The sequence below is a fragment of the Saccopteryx leptura genome, chromosome 1, assembly GCF_036850995.1.
Source record: "Saccopteryx leptura isolate mSacLep1 chromosome 1, mSacLep1_pri_phased_curated, whole genome shotgun sequence".
NCBI classification, from domain to species: Eukaryota; Metazoa; Chordata; class Mammalia; order Chiroptera; family Emballonuridae; genus Saccopteryx; species Saccopteryx leptura.
The window spans coordinates 388,598,334-388,619,720 of record NC_089503.1 but is presented as its reverse complement, the minus strand read 5'-3'; the positions used below and the strand labels follow the sequence as shown (position 1 = coordinate 388,619,720).

The 21,387-nt window shown below is 37.5% G+C and overlaps 1 protein-coding gene across 1 annotated transcript in view; it reads left to right on the top strand.

Annotated features, from left to right (window-relative positions):
* Window positions 1-10,445: 10,445 nt before the first annotated feature.
* LOC136387787 (butyrophilin subfamily 1 member A1-like) overlaps window positions 10,446-21,387 on the top strand; it is a 112,584-nt gene continuing 101,642 nt past the window's right edge. Inside the window, exons 1-7 of the mRNA XM_066359826.1 lie at window positions 10,446-10,521; window positions 11,948-11,968; window positions 15,823-15,843; window positions 16,722-16,742; window positions 20,129-20,155; window positions 20,625-20,651; window positions 21,170-21,196. Of these exons, the coding sequence (XP_066215923.1) occupies window positions 10,446-10,521; window positions 11,948-11,968; window positions 15,823-15,843; window positions 16,722-16,742; window positions 20,129-20,155; window positions 20,625-20,651; window positions 21,170-21,196 (220 nt within the window). The remainder of the gene's footprint in view (window positions 10,522-11,947; window positions 11,969-15,822; window positions 15,844-16,721; window positions 16,743-20,128; window positions 20,156-20,624; window positions 20,652-21,169; window positions 21,197-21,387) is intronic.

The window sequence follows — 21,387 nt, the reverse complement described above, 5'->3', positions numbered from 1 at the left end:
AGCCTTTGTGTGTGTGGAAGGGGGATTCATGGGAGATGTGTGTGTGTGTTCATCTGAAATATGTTGGGGTTCATTATAAATGGGAATTTCTTAGTGAGTTCAATTATTTTTGTGCTTGTAGCCCATGACATTGATTTTGATTTTTTCTCTTTTTTTCCAGAGAATTTAAAGAGAAAATTAGGTAAAATTTTCACATAAATGTTGGTAAGATGAAGAGAATTAGCTTAAGAAGAATGTGCTTGTTTTTGATCAAGAGATCTTATAGAAACTTCCTTTACCTGGGTTCTCTGGCATGTTCTCTGGATATGGATTGCCCATTGCTGCGCACACGATAACATTCTAATTCTTAAGAGAAGAGATCAAATCTCCATGTTTCTGATTGAAGATCTTTCTTCTACTGACCTTAAGGCTTCCTATTCTACTTCCCTGAATCATGTTCTCAAGTGATCCAAACTATGTAAATATTTTACATGATAGTACCTGGAAATTTTCTCTTTCCAACCTCAGTGATCACTCTTCTTTCATTTGTATTAATAGAATGACTAAGTCACTAAATTGCTCTTCCTTTGAGATCTTTATACATACATTTTTCACTGAAATCAATCTCGTATCTCTAACAGGTAGGGTATCTCTATTCTAAGATGTTTCTGCACCACTCTCCGGTACCCCACTCCAAAATTTATTTAAACCTTTATGTCTCTACATGTCATTTGGTATTCTTGAAATTATAGAAATAATTTCAGTGGAATAGATTTTCAAGATATATTTTTAATTTATGGAATAGACGTGACTTGCTGCAGAAACAACCATAAGTGACAGAGATGGATAAATAGATATAGATGCATATATAATATATTTGTAAAGAGTTATTCAGATATTCTCTATATACACACATTTGAACAGTTAATCTTTATACTCTCATCAATTACATGTACACTTACACGAACATATACTAATTTATAATCCATATATGCATATGTAAATTAAGCTTCAATAATGGTGCCTTGGCCCTGCCAGTTGGCTCAGCAGTAGAGCATCAGCCGGGAGTGTCGAAGTTCCCGGTTTGATTCCCAGGCAACACACACAGAAGAAGCGCCCATCTGCTTCTCCACCCTTCCTCCTCACCTTTTTCTCTGTCTCTCCCTTCTTCACTGGCAGCCATGGCTTTATTGGAACAAAGTTGGCCGGAACGATGGCCTCTGCCTCAGGCATTAGAATGCTCTGATTCGGCAAAGCAACACACAGATGGGAATGGCCTCGCCCCCTGGTGGGCATGCCAAGTGGATCCCAGTGGGCACATGCGGGAGTCTGTTTGCCACTCCACCTTACTCGCTACTCACTTTGGACAAGTACAAAAATTTAAAAAAAATCATAATAATACTGCCTTCACAGTTAATTTCAAATTTAAATTTCAAAAATTGCCCAACATTCATGAATCAATCAAATTCAACATGGTATCTCTATAAAAAGATACAATCATACATGGTTAAGTGTTTATCTAGACCATTCATGATATTGCTGCCTAAGCATACAATATGTGTGCACTGATGCCCACAGGGACCTTGAACTCACTAACCCCACTTCAGCAAGAGTCTGCCTAGAAAACAGTCTGCAAAGTCACAAGCAAATGTGGGTTCCTGATGTGACTTCCTCAGTGCCACCAAATTTAAGATGTTCCCTGGTTCAGATGTTCCATTGAAGACCCAGATGTGATTGTGGGAAGGTAGTTTTATGTATTTGAGGCAAGTAAAAGAGACACAAGATCCACATCCAAAGCTGTGTCTTCTGAAGGAGGGTTAGTCATGGCTTATGTACCCTATTTGGATAATTACATGTAGGTTTCTCCATTGCAGCTGGGTAACTTCATGCAAATTAAAAGCACAATGAGATAACCCCTCACACCTGTTAAAATGAATGGCTTCTTGCAATAAAACAAGTCAATGACTGGTGTTTAAGAGGCTCTGGAAAAGAGGAACCCTTATTCTCTGCTGGTGTGAGGGTAACCAGTATAGCTATTATAGTAGCAGCATGAAGATTCCTCATGAAAATAAAAAATAGAGATACCATGTGACTCAGCAGTCCTTTTTCTGGGTAGAGATTCAAAAAATTTGAAAGTATGTATTTGTATAGATATTTGTAGCTCTGTGTTCATTGCAGTATTATGCATGAGAGCCAAGACATGAAAACAACCCAGGTGCCTTTCAATGGGTGATTGGATAAAGATATAAAACATATGTTCATTAGAATAATAATTAGCCATAAGAAAGGGTCAAATATCGCCATTTGTAGCAACCTGCATGGACCTCGAGAGTTTCATGCTAAGTGAAATAAGTCATATGGAAAAAAGACAAAAACCATATGATTGTATTCACATGTAGAATATACAACTGCAAGCAAAAAATGAAAAATCAAAACAAACACACAAACTCATAGACAGACAACAAAATGGTGGGTACTAATGGGGAAGTGAGTGGGGAGAGGATGAAGAGGGTTAAAAGGGGTCACATACATGGTGATGGGAGACTACAGTTTCAGTGGTTAACATACAGTGCAATGTATCATATGGTGTGTTATAAAATTTTACATGTAAAATGTATATAATGATATTAACCCATGTCACCCCTTTATAATTAACTAGAAAGGAACTATATTGGGAAACAGAACTGTGGAGCAGATAGAGCTAAACTCCTTCTGGGATTGACTTTTTTCAATAATGTCAATCTTCTCTGTGGTTTTTTCACATAAAATGTAATTAATTTTTCCACTGTTTAATGAAGAATTTCAGAATATATACAATAAATTTCCTGTAAAGCCTTGACTTCTGATATCTTTCAAATGGCTGGTACTTGGTGTCTTTAGTGTTACTTGCCTTTTTATCTCTCTGTCATCTGTCTGCTCTTCTTTCCTGGTTGTCTAGTCAGCTGACTCCATGTTATTTTGGTGTTTTGGTTCACTGCTGTTGAGTGATGTTCACTGCTGTCTCCCTCACCTCCACCCTTGCCCATTCCTTCCTTTCCCAATTCATGCCACCATTCCCTATAGATATGGGCATTCTCTGTCTGGAGAGAGTTGCTACAGATTCATTAAAAATTTGGTGGCACTAAATTATAAATATTATGGTGAAACCATGCAAACTCCTAACCGATTTCAGGTGTTTCAGATTTGAAATTCCATTGTAATACAGTTGATACCGTCTCAAACATTATGAAATAAGAGAAGATTCCAAAGATGCTGAGTTGAGTTTCCTGGATATTGTTTTTTGAAAGGCTGTGTAAAAACTGACACCATCTTCTTGGTCTAGTGTGAACTTGATGGTCACACCTGCACTGCCTTTGAACATATCATCCAAGTGTCTTCACATATCTAAAAATATTTTATAACTTTTTCTGGCATTAAAAATAAATTCCTACCCTGCTATGTGTTCTCTTTTTGCATTTTAATGACACGCTTATCAAATTGGCAAACTTTAGTTTCTGTCAAATATTTTTGGATTTTGAATTTTAAGAAAGGTACTATATATCTCTCAATTCTGAAAATTTTAAATGAAGAATGCAAGAACTATTGTCTTGCTATACTCCAAAAAAAAACTTAGCATAATTATTCAAAGTTCAATATCCTCCCTTCAAGGACAATTACAATTATATTCTTCAGATTAACGTACTCAACTTTATTAAGTTGTATTCAATTTTATTCTTGGATATGCAATTTATAAATATAAATTCATAATGTACAGAGCAGGTTTCATGTGACTGGTGCAACAGAAACTGTTTTGGATGGTTCTGTATCTTTACTGTAATACAAATGTCACTAGTAATATCTTGATTCACGTCTGAATACATTTTTGTATTTTGAATTGAATAAAGTTATGGCCCAATGAAGAAAGTGATTGATATTATGCATCCCAGAATAAGTTTAGCTCGATTTCCTCCACAGTTCTGTTTCCCAATATAGTTCCTTTTTAGTTAATTATAAAGGGGTGACATGGCTTAATATCATTACATACGTTTCACATGTAAAATTTTATAACACAGCATATATATGATACATTGCACTGTATGTTAACCACCGAAACTGTAGTCTCCCATCACCATGTATGTGACCCCTTTTAACCCTCTTCATCCTCTCCACAATCACTTCCCCATTAGTACCTATAACTTTGTTGTGTGTCTATGAGTTTGTGTGTTTGTTTTGTGTCTTCATTTCTTGCTTGCAGTTTTATATTTTACATGTGAATAAATTCATATGGTTTTCATCTTTTGCCATATGACTTATTTCACTTAGCATGATACTCTCAAGATCCATGCAGGTTGCTACAAATGGCGATATTTGACCTTTTCTTATGGCTAATTATTATTCTACTGTACATATGTTTTATATCTTTATCCAATCACCCATGAAAGGCACCTGGGTTGTTTCCATGTCTTGGCTCTCATGCATAAAATACTATCTATAATGAACACAAAGGTACAAAAATCTATACAAATACATACTTTCAAATTTTTGGGATCTCTACCCAGAAGAAGGACCGGTGATTCACATGATAGCTCTATTCCTAATATTCCTGAGGAACCTTCATGCTGCTACTGTACTGGCTATACTGGTTATACTCCCACCAGCAGAGTATGAGGGTTCCTCCTCTCCAAATTCTTATTAACATCAGTCATTGCCTTATCTTAGTGGAAGAAGCCATTCATTTTAACAGGTGTGAGGGGTTATCTCATTGTGCTTTTAATTTGCATAAAGGAAGTCAGTTGCAATGGAGAAATCAACATGTAATTGTCCAAATAGTGTACAATGACTAACCCTCCTTCAGAAGACACAGCTTTGGATGTGAATCTCGAGTCTCTTTTACTTACTTCAAATACATAAACATCCTTCCACAATCACATCTGGGTCTTCAATACAACCACTGAACCAGAAAACATCTTGAATTTGGTAACACTGAGGATGTCACATCAGAAATGCACATTTGCTTGTGACTCTACAGACTGTTTTCTAGGCAGACTCCTGCTGAAGGGGTGAATGTGAGTTCAAGGTCCCTGTGGGTTACTTTGCACAAAAATTGTATGCTGAGGCAGCAATATCATGAAGTGATTTAGATAAACACTTAACAATGTATGATTGTGTCTTTTTATAGAGATACCATGATGAGTATTCATGATATATTCATGAATGTTGGGCAGTTTTTGAAATTTTAATTTCAAATTAACTGTCAGGGCAGTATTATTATTTTTTGTATTTTTGTATTTTTCTGAAGTTAGAAGGGGCAGTGGGAGGCAGAGGGACAGACTCCTGTATGCGTCTGACAAGGGTGTACCCAGCATGCCACTAGGGGACGATGCTCTGCCCATCTGGGCCATTGCTGTGCTGCAATTAGAGTCATTCTATCTCCTGAGGTGGAGGCCATGGAACCATCCTCAGCACCAGGGCCAAGTTTGCTCCAATGGAGCCTTGGCTGTGGGAGGAATATGGAGAGATAGAGAGAAAGTGGGGGGAAGAGTGGAAAAGCAGATGGGCACTTCTCCTGTGTGCCCTGGCTGGGAATCGAACCGGGGGCTTCCAGATGGCCAGCTGATATTCTACCACTGATCCAACTGACCATGGCCAAGGCAGTATTATTGAAGCTTATTTTATATACGTATATATGGATTATAAGTATGTATATGTTCATGTGAGTTTACATGTAGTTAATGAGAGTATAAAGGGTATCTCTTCAGATTGTATCTAAACAGAATATCTGCCTATATTATTTACAAATATATATGTTTCTATATCTATATCTATTTATCCATCTCTGTCAATTATCTCTGAAGAGAGTCACAAAGAATATATTAGAAAATAAGTACATTTCATCACCCTTATAAATTCTTCCATTTTTTAATTTCTGAAGTAATTATAAGAAAAATTTTACTTTTCTTGTCACTCTTGTGTGTGCGTGTATGTGTGTAACAGCACGTGGTTGATTAACTTTACATTTTTTTATTTAAAAAAATTTGAATTGCCCTCATGTTGTTTCTTTTGATATTTACATTATATCTTCTGTTTTATTTTACAGAATATCTTCTGGGAAAAAATGGTAAATAGCCTGACAATCTGTCAGTTCTGCACTGGATGCTTCTTTTATTTATTGAAATTTTATTTAGAAAATTAAATTTAATGACATGACAATATTTAATAAGAGTGCATAGGCTCCAGATAAACATCTCTTTCACTTTGGACTGTTGATCACGTTGTGTGCCCATCACCCACATTCATAGCATCTTCCGTCACCGTGCTGGGTGTCTTTAGTATTCTCTGCCTTTTTATCTCTGTGTCATCTGCTCACTACTTCCTGTCTGTCCTGTCACCTGACACCATGTTTTTGGTGTTGGGCTTCTCTGCTCTTGAGTGATGTTCACTGCTGTCTCCCTCACCTCCACCCTTTCCCATTCCTTCCTTTTCCATTTCATGCTATCATTTCCTTTAAACATGGGCATCCCCTGTCTGGAGAGACTTTCTGAAGATTCATTAAGATGTTGGTGTAATTAATTTATAACAGTGCTTTAAATCCATGCAAATATAGAACCTAGTCAGTAATTTTGAAGTTTGAGGTTCTATTATTATGCAATTGATACTTCCCCAAAACATTACTAGATAAGAGAAGATGCCAAACTTGCTGAGTTTATTATCTCTAGCTACTGTTCTTTTGAAATCTGTGAAAAAACTGGTACCATTCATTTGTTCAAGTGTGAACTGATGGTCACACATGCACTGCCTTTGAACATATAATCCAAAAGCACTAGCTATCTAAATATATTTTGTAATTTTTCCTGGCTTTGAAAGTATATTCTAACCCTATTAATTGTTGTCTTTTCTGTATTTACAATGACACACTTCTCAAATTGGCAACTTTCACTTCCTTTTAAATACCTTTGGAACAATTTTTTTTTCTTTTTCTTTTTTTTTAATAATTTTATTTTTTTAATGGGGTGACATCAATAAATCAGGATACATATATTCAAAGATAACAAGTCCAGGTTATCTTGTCGTTCAATTATGTTGCATACCCATCACCCAAAGTCAGATTGTCCTCTGTCACCTTTTATTTAGTTTTCTTTGTGCCCCTCCCCCTCCCCTTTCCTTCTCCCTCTCCCCCCTCCCCCTGTAACCACCACACTCTTATCAATGTCTCTTAGTCTCACTTTTATGTCCCGCCTACGTATGGAATAATGCAGTTCCTGTTTTTTTTCTGATTTACTTATTTCACTTCGAATAATGGAACAATTTTTTATTGTAAAGTGAGTACAAACATATTTCTCAATTCTGAAGATTTTAAATGAACAACACAAGTACTATTGTCTTGCGATGTTTCCAAACAAAACTTAATAGAGATATTCAGTTAAATATCCTTCCTTTCAAATGAAAATTTCAATTACATTCTTGAGGTTAATGTATTCAACTATACTTAGTTGTGTTCAATTTTATTTTTAGAGATTCATTTTAGGTAGATATCTCTTTAAAGTACAGAGCAGGTTTCATGTGACTGATGCCAGAAAAACTGTCTTGGGCTTGACCAGGTGGTGGCACAGTAGATAAAATGTTGGCCTTGGATGCAGAGGATCTAGGTTCAAATCCCCAAGATTGCAAGCTTGAGCAAAGGCTCACTAGTTTGAGTGCTGGATTGCTGGCTTGAGTATGGGATCATAGACATGACCCTGTGGTCGCTGGCTTGAGACCAGAGGTCACTAGCTTGAAGCCAAGGGTCACTGGCTTGAGCCCAGGTTCACTGACTTAAACAAGGAGTCACTGGCTCGGCTGGAGCCTCCAGATCAGGGCACTTATGAGACAGCAATCAATGAACAACTAAGATGTAACAACAAATATTTGATGCTTCTCATCCCTCTCCTTTCTTGTCTGTCCATCACTCCTTCTGTCTCTCTTTCTAAAAACAAAACAAAAACACACACTTTGAATGGATGAGTGAACTTATTGTAACTTTCATGTCACTGTAATGTACCTTAAGCCAATCATAAATAAATAGCTATGAGATAAAGATCTAGGTGATCTCTGACACTTCTTCAACATTTACTTTTTATTGACTCACTTGAAAAATATCACTTTTTTTTTCAACTTTCAAAAAATAAAATGATCCTCTGACAATTTTTAGGTTTTGGTTTGTTTTCTGCTTACTCTTTTCCCGTTATACTCATCTTCCAATTTACTTTAAATTGGCCAATTTCAACTGATCTTAATTTTTTGTGTCTATTTTAAAATTTTCTTTTTCAGATGAACTTCAGCAAGAAAATGGTAACTTTTCTCAGACTGACACTCTTTCAGTGATGTATTTCATAAAAAAGTTTTTCTCCTGACCTTCCTTTGTTCTCTAAACCATTGGTCCCCAACCGCCGGGCAGTGGACCAGTACCGGTCTTGGGCCATTTGGTACCAGTTTGCAGAGAAAGAATAAATAACATTATTTTTATTTTATTTATATTTAAGTCTGAATGATGTTTTATTTTTTAAAAATGACTAGATTCCCTCTGTTACATCCGTCTAAGACTCACTCTTGACACTTGTCTCGGTGACGTGATACATTTATCAGTCCCACCCTAAAGGCTGGTCTGTGAAAATATTTTCTGAAATTAAACCGGTCCGTGGCCCAAAAAAGGTTGGGGACCATTGCTCTAAACCATTACCCTCCCCTATATTTGCACTTTGTTCATGAATTTTATATTCAATATTTCATCCTTTTATTCCTGCCTCGTAGAATCCTCCCATGTTCGCCTCCCCTCTCATCCTTCACCTCCACCATTTTCATTCCCTTTTTTTATTTGATATATTTTCTTAAGCTTCTTCTACCTTCCAAATTATTAGTATAATTTCACTTAAAAGTTGATTCAATGAAGAAAATTAGGTTAAAAAGAATGTGTTTGTTTCCATTCAAGAGACCTTCTAGAAACTTCCTTTTACTTGAGATCTCTGCATGTTTTATGGATATGGAGTGCCCATTGCTGTGCACAAGATAACATTGTAATTCTTAAGGGGAGAGATGGGATCTCAATGTTTCTGACTGGAGATCTTTCTTCTATTGAACTTCTACCACACTGACCATGCTGTAGTCAAGTATAATCTTGAGGCTTCCTATTCTACTTCCCTGAATCATGTTCTCAACTGATCCAAAGTATATAAATATTTTTACAAGATCGTATCTGGAAATTTTCTATTTCCAACCACAGTGAATACTCTTCTTTCCTTTGTATTAATGGAATGACTAAGTCACTAATTACTCTTCCTTTGGAATGTTTATACATATATTCTTCACTGAAATCAATCTCGTATCTCTAACAGGTAGGGTATCTCTATTCTAAGACATTTCTACACCACTCTCTGTTACCCTACTCCAAAATTTATTTAAACCTTTATTTCTTACATGTCATTTGGAATTTTTAAAATTATACTAATGATTTCAGTGGAATATATTTCCAAGATATATTCTTTATTTACGGCATAGACAGGACTTGCTGCATAAACTATCATTAGCAGATGTGGGGGATTACCTACCTCTTCCTTATAGTGGGTAGAAAACCTCTCATACATGTGTGCTTAGATACCTTCTTTCTTGCTTAAGGAAATGGCATAATAAGGACCAGTGAGAAACAGAATATCAGTCAGAGAATCCCAGTCCTGTCTCTCCCCTACACTTAGCAATCATGAGAATTAAATAAGCTTCATTCAGGACTGAGTTAAAAGAGACATTCAAATACAGTACAGTTAAAAATCAACCTGTGGACAAAAACATGGAGGACGCAGCCCCCAGACCCTGACCCTGTGTCACTGGGAGGAGCTGTGTGTCAGTGCTCCTTCCACAGTGTGGTGGCCACTCTGCACGATGTTGCTGCCGCAGCAGTGAGAGTCACTGACGTGTTTAAAGCATCCAATGACCATACTAAAGCTCACAAACTGAATAAGGAGAACAAATATATTTTGAATAGACCAAGAATATTTTAAGCTTAGCCTGTGGTGGTCCCGTGGATAGAGCATGGACCTGGAACACTGAGGTCACCTGTTCAACCCTGGACTTGCCCAGACCCAGCACACAGGGCAGCAGCTACAGCTACAGTGAAGCAGCTATGAGTCCACACGCTTCCTTTCTACCTATGTCCCTTCTCTTAGTAATATTAATAAATAAATATTTTCTAAAGAACAATTCCTTTATAAATTAAACACAAAAAAGAATAGTTTAAAATTTTAATATTATTTTCTTAAATTAAACCTGTTTTTCACCTTTTTCTTTACTACAGAATACTTCTGAACAATCGTGTGCTCTAAGTCATTTAGTGTGGAATGTTGGGGTGGGTGCATGTGTGATGTGGTGTCTGTGTGTGTTTGTGGGTGTGTCTGTGTGTTCATCTGAAACGTGGTTGGATTAATTTTAAGTTTGAACTTATCAGTATATTTAAATTCTCTATGTGGTCGTTTCCCATGAAATTGACATTTATTATTTTCTTTTTTTTTTCCCCAGAGGAATTTAAGAAAACATTAGGTAAAATTATTCATATTCCCTTACTCTTGATCCACATAAAAACATCTGGGGTTTTTTTCTCTCTTTTACATTTCCAGTCTTTTTATCCAAGTGCTTTCTGTTGGCCTGTCCTCCTCCTGGATGTCTCCTGTCCTCACCCCTGGTTGTAAGACAGCACTTCTCTCGTGTGGGGCTCTGTCCCTTTCTGCTTTCTACCTTCCCTTTTTTTTCCATTCCTTCTTCTGTCATTTCACACAATTATTTCCCTGTAAACACTGGCTGCTTCTCCCTTGCAGTAAATTGTCAAAGTTTCATTAAGACGTTGATGAGAGTATTTTGCAGACAGACACATGATTTTTAATGTATACATATATAATATGTGTATATTAGTGGGGTTTTTTTTTTGTGTGTGTGTATGTATATATATAAGTTCTGGAAAATATTCAAACAAGACCTCTGTCAAGTATTCCAAGTTTGAGGGCCCATTACTACACAATTGATACTTCTCTAATCCGTTGAGAGAAAAGACTACAAACTTTCAGCATTAAGTGTCTCTCTCCATTGTTTTTCAAACCTGTGTCATGATAAATACCTTGTATCATTCACTGGTCAGATGTGAGAGAGTGGGGTGTCCCTCTTCCACTGTCCTTGATCATATAACCCTGGTGTTCCAAATTAACTAAATATTTTACTTAATTTTTTCTGCCCTATAAAAATATCCAAGTATGCAAGTGTGTATTCTTTGGCATTGTTGACAGCTATTAAATGACAAGCTGCACTTAAAACAATTTGCAGAAAGATGAAGTATCTTAAGGCAAATGGAAAAGTCATCCATCTCTGACGAATACTTTTTATGTGAAGGATACAAAAAAAATATATTGACCATGATGTTTCTAAAAAATACAGTTCAGTCATACAGAGCTTAATATTGTCTTTTTGACAAATACATTCTTTAATGAAGAATACAATTATATTTCTGTTTTCCTGGTTATAGTCTTTGGGAATATATCTTTTGAATGTATACTTGGTTTTGTATAACGAGTGCAACAAAAACAGTTTTGTTGAGACAGGAGCCTCTACTGTACACTTCTCACCACTGGTTAATCCCTGACTCGTATGTGAATACATTTACTTTTTAATCTAAAAAGGATGATTGTCCAGTGTCAGGGGAATGCTTACTATTACACATCCTGCAATTTCTGATCTAACACCCTTTTCATTTACTTTCTGATTTAGTTGCCTTTGCACAGGGAATAAGGAGTTAAAACAGATTTCCTCTGATGGGTGATGTTTCTTTAGGAGCCTGATGACTCCCACTTTCACAGACATGGAGAATGTGGGCTCCACAGTGAGATAGGAAGGGGGCGGGGCATTTCTGTTCTCCTAACTACACAATATTGTGTTTTCACTTAGAGTGAGTTGTTCATTTCTTCCTTTTGCTTTTCAGCCAGGAATGAACAGGAGAAAGGTAAGTACCAATAACAAGCTTCCCTTGTTCTTCCCTCACCTGTTCCTTATTCCCTGTCTTCTCTCTCAGGGGTCATCTGCCTTTTGTCTCAGTGTCTTGGCATTCCGACTCTGATTATCTGCCTTCATTTACTGTTTAATTTCTCCCATTATTATCTCTCTCTTTGTCTTGTTGTTGCAATCAAGGAGACAGAGCCTTTCTGTCAAATGAATTTTACCTCTAAATCTGGAAGGTTTTTTTTTGTTTTGTTTTGTTTTTTGTATTTTTCTGAAGCTGGAAACGGGGAGAGACAGTCAGACAGACTCCCACATGCGCCCGACCGGGATCCACCCGGCACGCCCACCAGGGGCAACACTCTGCCCACCAGGGAGCAATGCTCTGCCCCTCCGGGTGTCGCTCTGCCGCGACCAGAGCCACTCTAGCACATGGGGCAGAGGCCAAGGAGCCATCCCCAGCGCCCGGGCCATCTTTGCTCCAATGGAGCCTTGGCTGCGGGAGGGGAAGAGAGAGACAGAGAGGAAGGGGTGGGGGGGTGGAGAAGCAAATGGGCGCTTCTCCTATGTGCCCTGGCCGGGAATCAAACCCGGGTCCCCCGCATGCCAGGCCAATGCTCTACCGCTGAGCCAACAGGCCAGGGCCTAAATCTGGAAGTTTAACGTCTCCTAAAGTTCTTGAGTGCAAATTTTCTCCAAGGACAGCTCAGGTCATGTGATTCAGAACCTCCTTCACTGTCATTTCTTTATCTTCATCTGATTCACTTAGATTCCCTCAGGCAGCAGTTAAACAGAAACTCAGATACATTAAGTTTGCAAATTAATTGGTGGACAAATATGTTGTCCAAGGACTTAATCCAGTAATAGCCTATACGAGCAGTCTTTCAGTAACTCGTGCGCAGTGGTTGTAGCAACTTTGTACAATGTAGGTACTGCAATTAGAATTGAACACATATATATGTATACATCCAAAAACCATTTTAAATAACACAAATGTTTCATAGTTGTCCATGGAGAGTGAAAAGGGATCAAGAATACTTTTATTAAAAAATCTCCAGAAAAAATATTTTAAAATTTTACACAATTCTTTAATTGTACTACATTTTTCCTATGTTAAAGGGTTTTTTTAAGTTTTTATTTAGTTTATTGGGGTGACCTTGCTTAAGAAACTATGCAGGTCTCAGGTGCACAGTTAGTTCACACCTCCTCTGTGTGTGGCTGTGTGTCCCCAACCCAGTCACGTATCCTCTGTCACCCTTACCACTTGTGTTAGAGCATGTCTGCCCCATAGTGAGCTCTGAGCTACTTACTCAGTGTGTGTGTGTGTGTGTGTGCTCATCCTCTTCCTGATAAAATTTATTTTAAGTGCACATTTTTCAATAACTTCAATTTTCTTTGTGGCTTTTTCTCATGAAATTTATATTAAACTTTCCATTGTTTAACAAAGTATTACTTTTTTATTTGGTTTATCAAGGTTATTGTTATTTTTATTAATTTTTAAATTTTATTATGAAAATTAACCTTAACAGGGTGACATTGATCAATAAGAGTACATAGGTTTCAGGTAAATATTTCTATAGCATTTGAACTGTTGATTATGTTGTGTACACGTCACCCAAGGTCATATAATTTTCTGTCACCTGATATTTGTTCCTTTTTTCACCCTTCCTTCCTTTACTTTCAAGCTTGTCCCTCCCCCATGACCTTCTCCCTGTAACCACTGCACTTCATCTATGTCCATAAATCTCAGTTTTATATAATTGAGAATTTCAGAATGTATCTGATATGCATTTACTGGTACTGGGTATCTTTAGTATTCTCTGCCCTTTTATCTCTGTGTCATCTGTCTGCTCCTGTTTCCTGGCTGTCCTGACATCTGACTCCATGTTTTTGGTGCTGGGCTTCTCCACTGTTGACTGATGTTCACTGCTGTCTCCCTCACCTCCACCCTGTCCCATTCCTTCTTTTTCCACTTCATGCCACCATTTCCTATAAACACGGGCATCCTCTGTCTTCAGAGACTTGCTGCACATTCATTAAGATGTTGGTGTAACTAATTTATAAACAGGGCTGGAAAAGTATGCAAACATAGAACCTATGCTATTAATTTCTAAGTTTGAGGGCCCTATGGTGCAAGTGATACTTCCCAAAAACATTACGAGATAAGAGAAGATGCCAACCTTGCTGAATTTAGTATCTCTAGCTACTGTTCTTTCAAAGTCTGTGAAAAAATTCGTATCATTCATTTGGTTGAGTGTGAACTTTATGGTCACACTTGTACTGCCTTTGAACATATAATCCAAGAGTCCCACCTATCCAAATATATTCTGTAATTTTTTCTGGCTTTAAAAATAAATTACAACCTTATTAATTGTTCCCTTTTTATATTTATAATGACACCTTTATCAAATTGGTATATTTTAGTTTCTGAAAAATATTTTTAGATGGATTTTATATCATATAGCGAGTACAAACATATCTCTCTATTCTGAAGATTTTAAATGAAGAACACAAGTACTATTGTCTTGCGTTGTTTGCAAACAAAACTTAATATAAACATTTAGTTAAATATCCTTTCTTTCTTTCTTTCTTTTTTTTTTTCTGCATTTCTCTGAAGCTGGAAACGGGGATAGACAGTCAGACAGACTCCCGCATGCGCCTGACCGGGATCCACCCGGCACGTCCACCAGGGGGCGATGCTCTGCCCACCAGGGGGCGATGCTCTGCCCCTCCGGGGCGTCGCCCCATCTCGACCAGAGCCACTCCAGCGCCTGGGGCAGAGGCCAAGGAGAGATCCCCAGCGCCCAGGCCATCCCTGCTCCAATGGAGCTCGCTGCGGGAGGGGAAGAGAGAGACAGAGAGGAAGGAGAGGGGAAGGGGTGGAGAAGCAGATGGGTGCCTCTCCTGTGTGCCCTGGCTGGGAATCGATCTCGAGACCCCTGCACGCCAGGCCGACGCTCCACCACCGAACCATCCGGCCAGGGCCATTTCTTTCTAATGAAAATTTCAATTACATTCTTGAGGTTAATATAGTCAACTTTACTTAGTTTTATACAATTTTATTTTTAGACATGCATTTTAAGATGATGTGTTTTTAAAGTACAAAACAGGTTTCAGGTGACTGATGTAACAAAAACAGTTTTGGGTCTGACCAGGTGGTGGCAAAGTGGATAGAGCCTTGTCCTGGGATGTAGAGGACCCAGGTTCAAAATTTCAGGGTCACCATTTTACCACAGGCTCAATAGTTTGAGCACGGTGTTACCAGCTTGAGCCCATATGTCACTGGCTTGAAGCTCAAGGATGATAGCTTGAGACCAAGACCGCTGGCTTGAGGAAGGGGTCACTGGCTCAGCTGTAGCCCCCCGGTCATGGCACATATGAGAAAGCAATCAGTGAACAACTAGGTGCCGAAACAAAAAAGTGATTCTTCTCATCTCTCTCCCTTTCTGTCTGTCTCTCTCTCTCTCTGTCTCTTTGTCTCTGTCACTCTTGGTAAAACAAAACAAAACAAAAAAAAACAGTTTTGAATGGATGAGTGCATTTACTGTAAAATTTCATGTCACTGTCATGTATCTTAAGCCATTCATAAATAAATATGTATGAGATAAAGTTCTAAGTGGTCTCTCTGACACTTCTTCAATATTTTTTATTTACTCATTTGAGAAATGTCATTTATTTATCCCTCTTTTGTAGAAAAAATTGGTATCTCACCAAGTTTTCAGTTTTCGTTTGTTTCCTGCTTACACTTTTCTCATTATATCCATCGTAACAATTTACTATGAATTGGCTATTTTGGACAGATCTTAATTTTTTCTGTTTGTTTCCCTTATATTTACAAAAGTTTTCTATTTTCTTTTGCAGATGAACTTCAGCAAGAAATTGGTAAATTTACTCAGATTGATACTCCTTTAGTGATGTATTTCATGGAAAAATATTTTTTTTCTTGTCCTTTAAATCATTACCAGTCCAATCTTTCCTCTTCTTTTTTTTCATGAATTTTAAATTACTTACACAATTTTTATCAGTAAAAGGTGGTAGTCCAATGACAGGTGAAAACAATACTGCACATCCCAGAGGGTAGAATGGCATTCCCTCTGATGGTGACATGTCTTCTGAATCCTAATAATCTCATTGTCGTAAATATGTGTCAATGTGCATTTTAGACTTGAGTCCAAATGTCACTGGCTTGAAGCTTAAGAATGATGGCTTGAGACCAAGGTCGCTGGCTTGAAGAAGGGATCACTGGCTTGGCTGTAGCTCCCCGGTCATGGCACATATGAGAAAGCAATCAATAAACAACTAGGTGCCGAAACAAAAAATTGATTCTTCTCATCTCTCTCCCTTTCTGTCTGTCTGTCTCTCTCTCTGTCTCTTTGTCTCTGTCACTCTTGGTAAAAAAAACAAACAAACAAACAAAAAAACAGTTTTGAATGGATGGGTGCATTTACTGTAAAATTTTATGTAACTGTCATGTATCTTAAGCCACTCATAAATAAATATGTATGAAATAAAGTTCTAAGTGGTCTCTCTGAAACTTCAATACTTTTTTATTTAATCATTAGAGAAATGTCATATATTTATCCCTCTTTTGTAGAAAAAAGTGATATCTCACCAAATTTTCAGTTTTTGTTTGTTTCCTACTTACTCTTTTCTCATTTTATCCATTGTACTAATTTACTATGATTTGGCCATTTTGGCTGATCTTAGTTTTTTCTGTTTGTTTCCCTCATATTTACAAGAGTTTTCTATTTTCTTTGCAGATGAACTTCAGCAAGAAATTGGTAACTTTACTCAGACTGACACTCCTTTAGTGATGTATTTAATGGAAAGAATTTATTGTTTGTTTCTTGTTCTTTAAATCATTACCAATCCAATATTTCCTCTTCTTTTTCTCATGAATTTTAAATTACTTAATCCATTTTTATCAGTATAAGATGATAGTCCAATGACAAATGAAACAATACTGCACATCCCAGAGGGTAGAATTGCACTCCCTCTGATGGTGACATGTCTTCTGAATCCTAATGGTCCCAGTTCTCATAAATATGGGTCAATGTGCACTTTAGACTGAGCTACAAAAGAGATTCCAATTTCTGTTCTCCTCCCTTCCTCAACTTGCGATTTCACTTGGAATGAATTGTTTTTATTTTTCTTTTACTTTTTAGAGGAGGGTGAACAGAATAAAGGCAAATCCCAGCATGTAGCTCACTGTGTCTCTGTCCTCCTCCCGTCTGAGTTTTGTGCCCTTTCCTCTAATTCCCAGTGATCATCGTTCTAAACAGAGCTGTGCTTGCGTATGACTTTGTCTTCATATCTCATCCTTCCAACTCAGATTACCCATCTGCACTTGTTCTTCCATTTCTCTCATTATTACCTTGTTTATTTGTGTTGTCTTTGCAATCAGAGACAAAACCTTCCTATGAATAGAACCTTCTTAATAAGACATGTGTAAATTTGGGGATTTTTAACGTTTCTGTTGTGTAGGTTTTCTCCAAAAAAGGCTCATTTGGCTTAGAACTCTCTTCACTGCCATATAGTATTTCTTTTCTCCTATTTTCCTGACATTTAATTTAGGAATGGTGGACTTTCCTCACTAAATAGATATGAAGTAACATTTTATTTTCTGTGAGTAAAATTGCACTAAGAGGTATCTAAATTAAGTAAGGTTATACTTTGGGAGATGGTGATGAGTTTAGCAGATGTTCTCATCTGTGAAACACAGAAGACAGAGGACCACACCACTAAAGAGCCCTGGACAAAGAGCTTAGTTGGTTAGAGTGCTATCTGGAAGTAAAGTTGTTGGCAGTTCCGTCCCAGGTCAGGGCTCAAACAGGAATAGATCAATGTCCCTCTGTCTCTCTCTGTCTCTGTCTCTCAAATCAATAAATTTTAAAAAAGAACTTCCAAAGAGGCTCTCTCCAAGAATGTAAAACAAGTAAGTGCAGGCCAACTACATAAATGTATGAATCTGATAAACTGAAACTATTCACAATCACTGTCTTTAACAAAATATTTATTCTATAAATGAGCTAATCTTCTGAAATTTGCATGAAAGTTTTAAAACAGACATCAACAAATTCCACAGTCTAATAAGGAAGAGATAAAATGAATATTAGTCACTAATTCACATAATTTTATTCCATTTATTTTCTATTTCCTTTTTTAAAAATTATGTATTCAGAAATTCTCTACTTATATTATGTTAAAGGGTCAAATTCTTTGACCTTCTGAGGTAAATGAAGAACTCAGAGTATAGGTTTTTTGGGGGTTTTTTTTTGTATTTTTCTGAAGATGGAAACGGGAAGAGACCGTCAGACAGACTCCTGCATGCGCTCGACCGGGATCCACCCGGCACGCCCACCAGGGGCGATGCTCTGCCCACCAGGGGGCGATGCTCTGCCCCTTTGAGGCGTCGCTCTGCCGAGACCAAAGCCACTGTAGCGCCTGGGGCAGAGGCCAAGGAGCCATCCCCAGCGCCCGGGCCATCTTTGCTCCAACGGAGCCTTGGCTGCGGGAGGTGAAGAGAGAGACAGAGAGGAAGGAGGTGGGGGAGGAGAAGCAAATGGGCGCTTCTCCTATGTGCCCTGGCCGGGAATCGAACCCAGGTCCCCCGCACGCCAGGCCGACACTCTACCGCTGAGCCAATCGGCCAGGGCCCAGAGTATAGGTTTTTAAAGCTGATTTGAAGTCCTACCAATTGAAATTCAAATTAAATTTATTGTAGTTATGTTAAATGTAAAGAACAAGAAATCATCAGACTTGCAAAAGATTATACCCATACTGATAGTCATTCATTTTCTCAATGGTTGTGACATCTTCTAAACAGACTTTTTCAGGACTTCTACATATGTTTACCACTAATTATACAAATAAACTTTTCACTTAAGGACATCCTGTTTAATATCAGACATAGTCGGAAAGATTTGTAAAACTAAAACTCGATTTTAATACACTTTCATCAAGATAACATTGACATCTTGAATTACTTATAGACTTAAAACTCTCCATAAAGGAAATATAAGCACAATAAAACACGTTTTCTCATTTTGTCCACATTTTTGCCATTTTTCTTTTATTCTATCAATTGCAAAAATTCTCCTTTCTCACTTTTCTAAGATAAAAATGTGCTCCTTGCATTTTTTTTATTTCCTGGTTTTAGTTTAATTTTTTTCTGATTATATTCATGCTGCCAATGTTCTGTACAGTGAAAATTGTTAACACATCCATGTTTTCTGTGTTGATTTTCCTTGACATTTACAAGAAGGGTGTTGTTTTTCCTTTTTTTTTAATTTTACTTTTCATAAAATCTCCTGCGTCGAATTGGTAACTTTTTCCTGACATTCTTTTGTACTGGAGTATCTTTTATAAATATTTTGTCTTTTTTCTTTTTTCTGCCCTTTGTTGTATCCTTAGCCTTTTACCTTCTAGGTAGACACCACAATGTCATCATGAGCTTGGTGATGGGAAGGGGATTAGAGAGTTGGTGTGGTTGTTTCCATTCATAGAAAGCTTCCTGTAATGTGGGTCCCTCACATCTGCTCTGAGATGGAACCCATTGCATCTACATGACGTTGTTCCAGTTCCTAACGCGGGGGTCCACCCTCCACAGCTGCCGAGTGGGATGCGCTCCTCCTTTGCTGATCCTCCTCACACTTTGTATAAGCTGATGTCAGGTGTAAATTGAGACGAATCCTCTTCTCCTGACCATGTTCTCAACTTTCCTAAGTACATAAATACTGTCCATGATTATCCTGGTTATTTTCCCTTTCTGACCATAGTTATTATTTCCCTTTCATTTTTATTTTAATTAATTTAATTATTAATTCTAAAAAATTGCTTTTCCTTCAAGGTCTTTCACACATGCATTTTCCATTCCAGTGAACTCAATTGCTAATATACCTCTAAAGAAAGGTTATTTTCTGAGATACTCCAACATTATTTTTTAGTACTCTTTTACAAGAATTATTTAAATTCTTATAAATTCTTAATCTGTAGTAAAGTTTTCAGATAGAATAAACTTTATAGAGATTTTTTCATTACTTTTGAAATAAGGATTACTTAGTCAATATGCAGACAGAAACATTGTCAGATGTGCAGCTTTAACTGCATCTTCCTGATGAGGCTGAGAACACCTGTCTCATACGTGTGTCTGTGTGTTTTCTCTCAGACAGGAGGAAGCATCAGTACAAGTCCGGTGAGTAGTGCTTTGCTCTCAGAAAGCTCCATTCATTTGTCACTCTGAGTCGTCCCCTGTAGCAGTCGGCCAGGATGCGGAGATACACAAAAAGTCTATGTTTGGCAGAACAGCATCTGACCATCATCTTTCTAAACTTCAATAAATTCTCTCTAAACTGCAAACCACACATTATCCAGCACGTCCTTTCTCCTCTCCTCTCTCTTCCTTCCTGTATGCATTTAATGTCCCTTCTTCCACTCCTTCCCCTTCCCTCCCACGTCCTGTCAGTTCAACATTTCCAGCTGCCTTACATCTGACCATTTTTATTATCATGCTTGAAAAAATGAAATATGAAGGTAACAGAGGATAGAAAGAGGAAGTTCAAGAGATTTAGAAGAAATGGGACAAAGACAGGAAGAAATGAAAATGACAATGAGAAACAAGGAGGGAACAAAAGTAAACATTTTCCTGTTTTGTTCTTTTGCAGTTTGGAAGAATGCACCATTATATCCTGGTGAGTGACATGGGATGTGATGAAAAAAGACTTGTCAGAGATTTTATTGGATAAATAAACACACCCTGTGCACACAATGCTGAAAAACAAAGAAACACCAAAGTATATTTTCAATGAACATTTTAGCAGTTTTTTTATTATTTTAATTCCACCTCACATTATGATTTGAGCATAGGTAGAATGTTAACATCTGTTAAAATTTGAGAAAACAAAAGCAAAAAATAAATTTTTTGGTTAGACTTACCATATATGCTATTTACTCACAATCATCCTAAATAAATTAGATATTTATCACATAGGAAAGCTGGATGAAGAGAGCAGAATGGGTCGGATCTTCAAGTCAGACATAAGTTATCATATTGTAAGACTCTAGTATATGGAAGAGCATTATCTTTAGTTGGTATTTTCTTGAATTAATCCTAAGGAATTTCCAAATAAATTTATACTCACAGTGTTCTGGGAAGACAAGCAGCTTATCTTTCAAATGGTGAGTTCTCATGTTCATTTTTTCCTTGCAGATTGGAGAAAAGAAGAGTTCAAAGCTGGTGAGTCTATGATGGTCCAGGAGGGACCCTCACCTTGCAGGGAGGTCTTGGGGAAAGATGGGTGGAGAGGAGCTGGATCTACCCAGGACCAGAGGAGATCTCATAGAATAGGAACCCTCCAGCCCAGATATACTGAGACCTTTCTCAAAATCATGACGATTTACTTGTCTTGTAGTAACTGTGACCCTGGA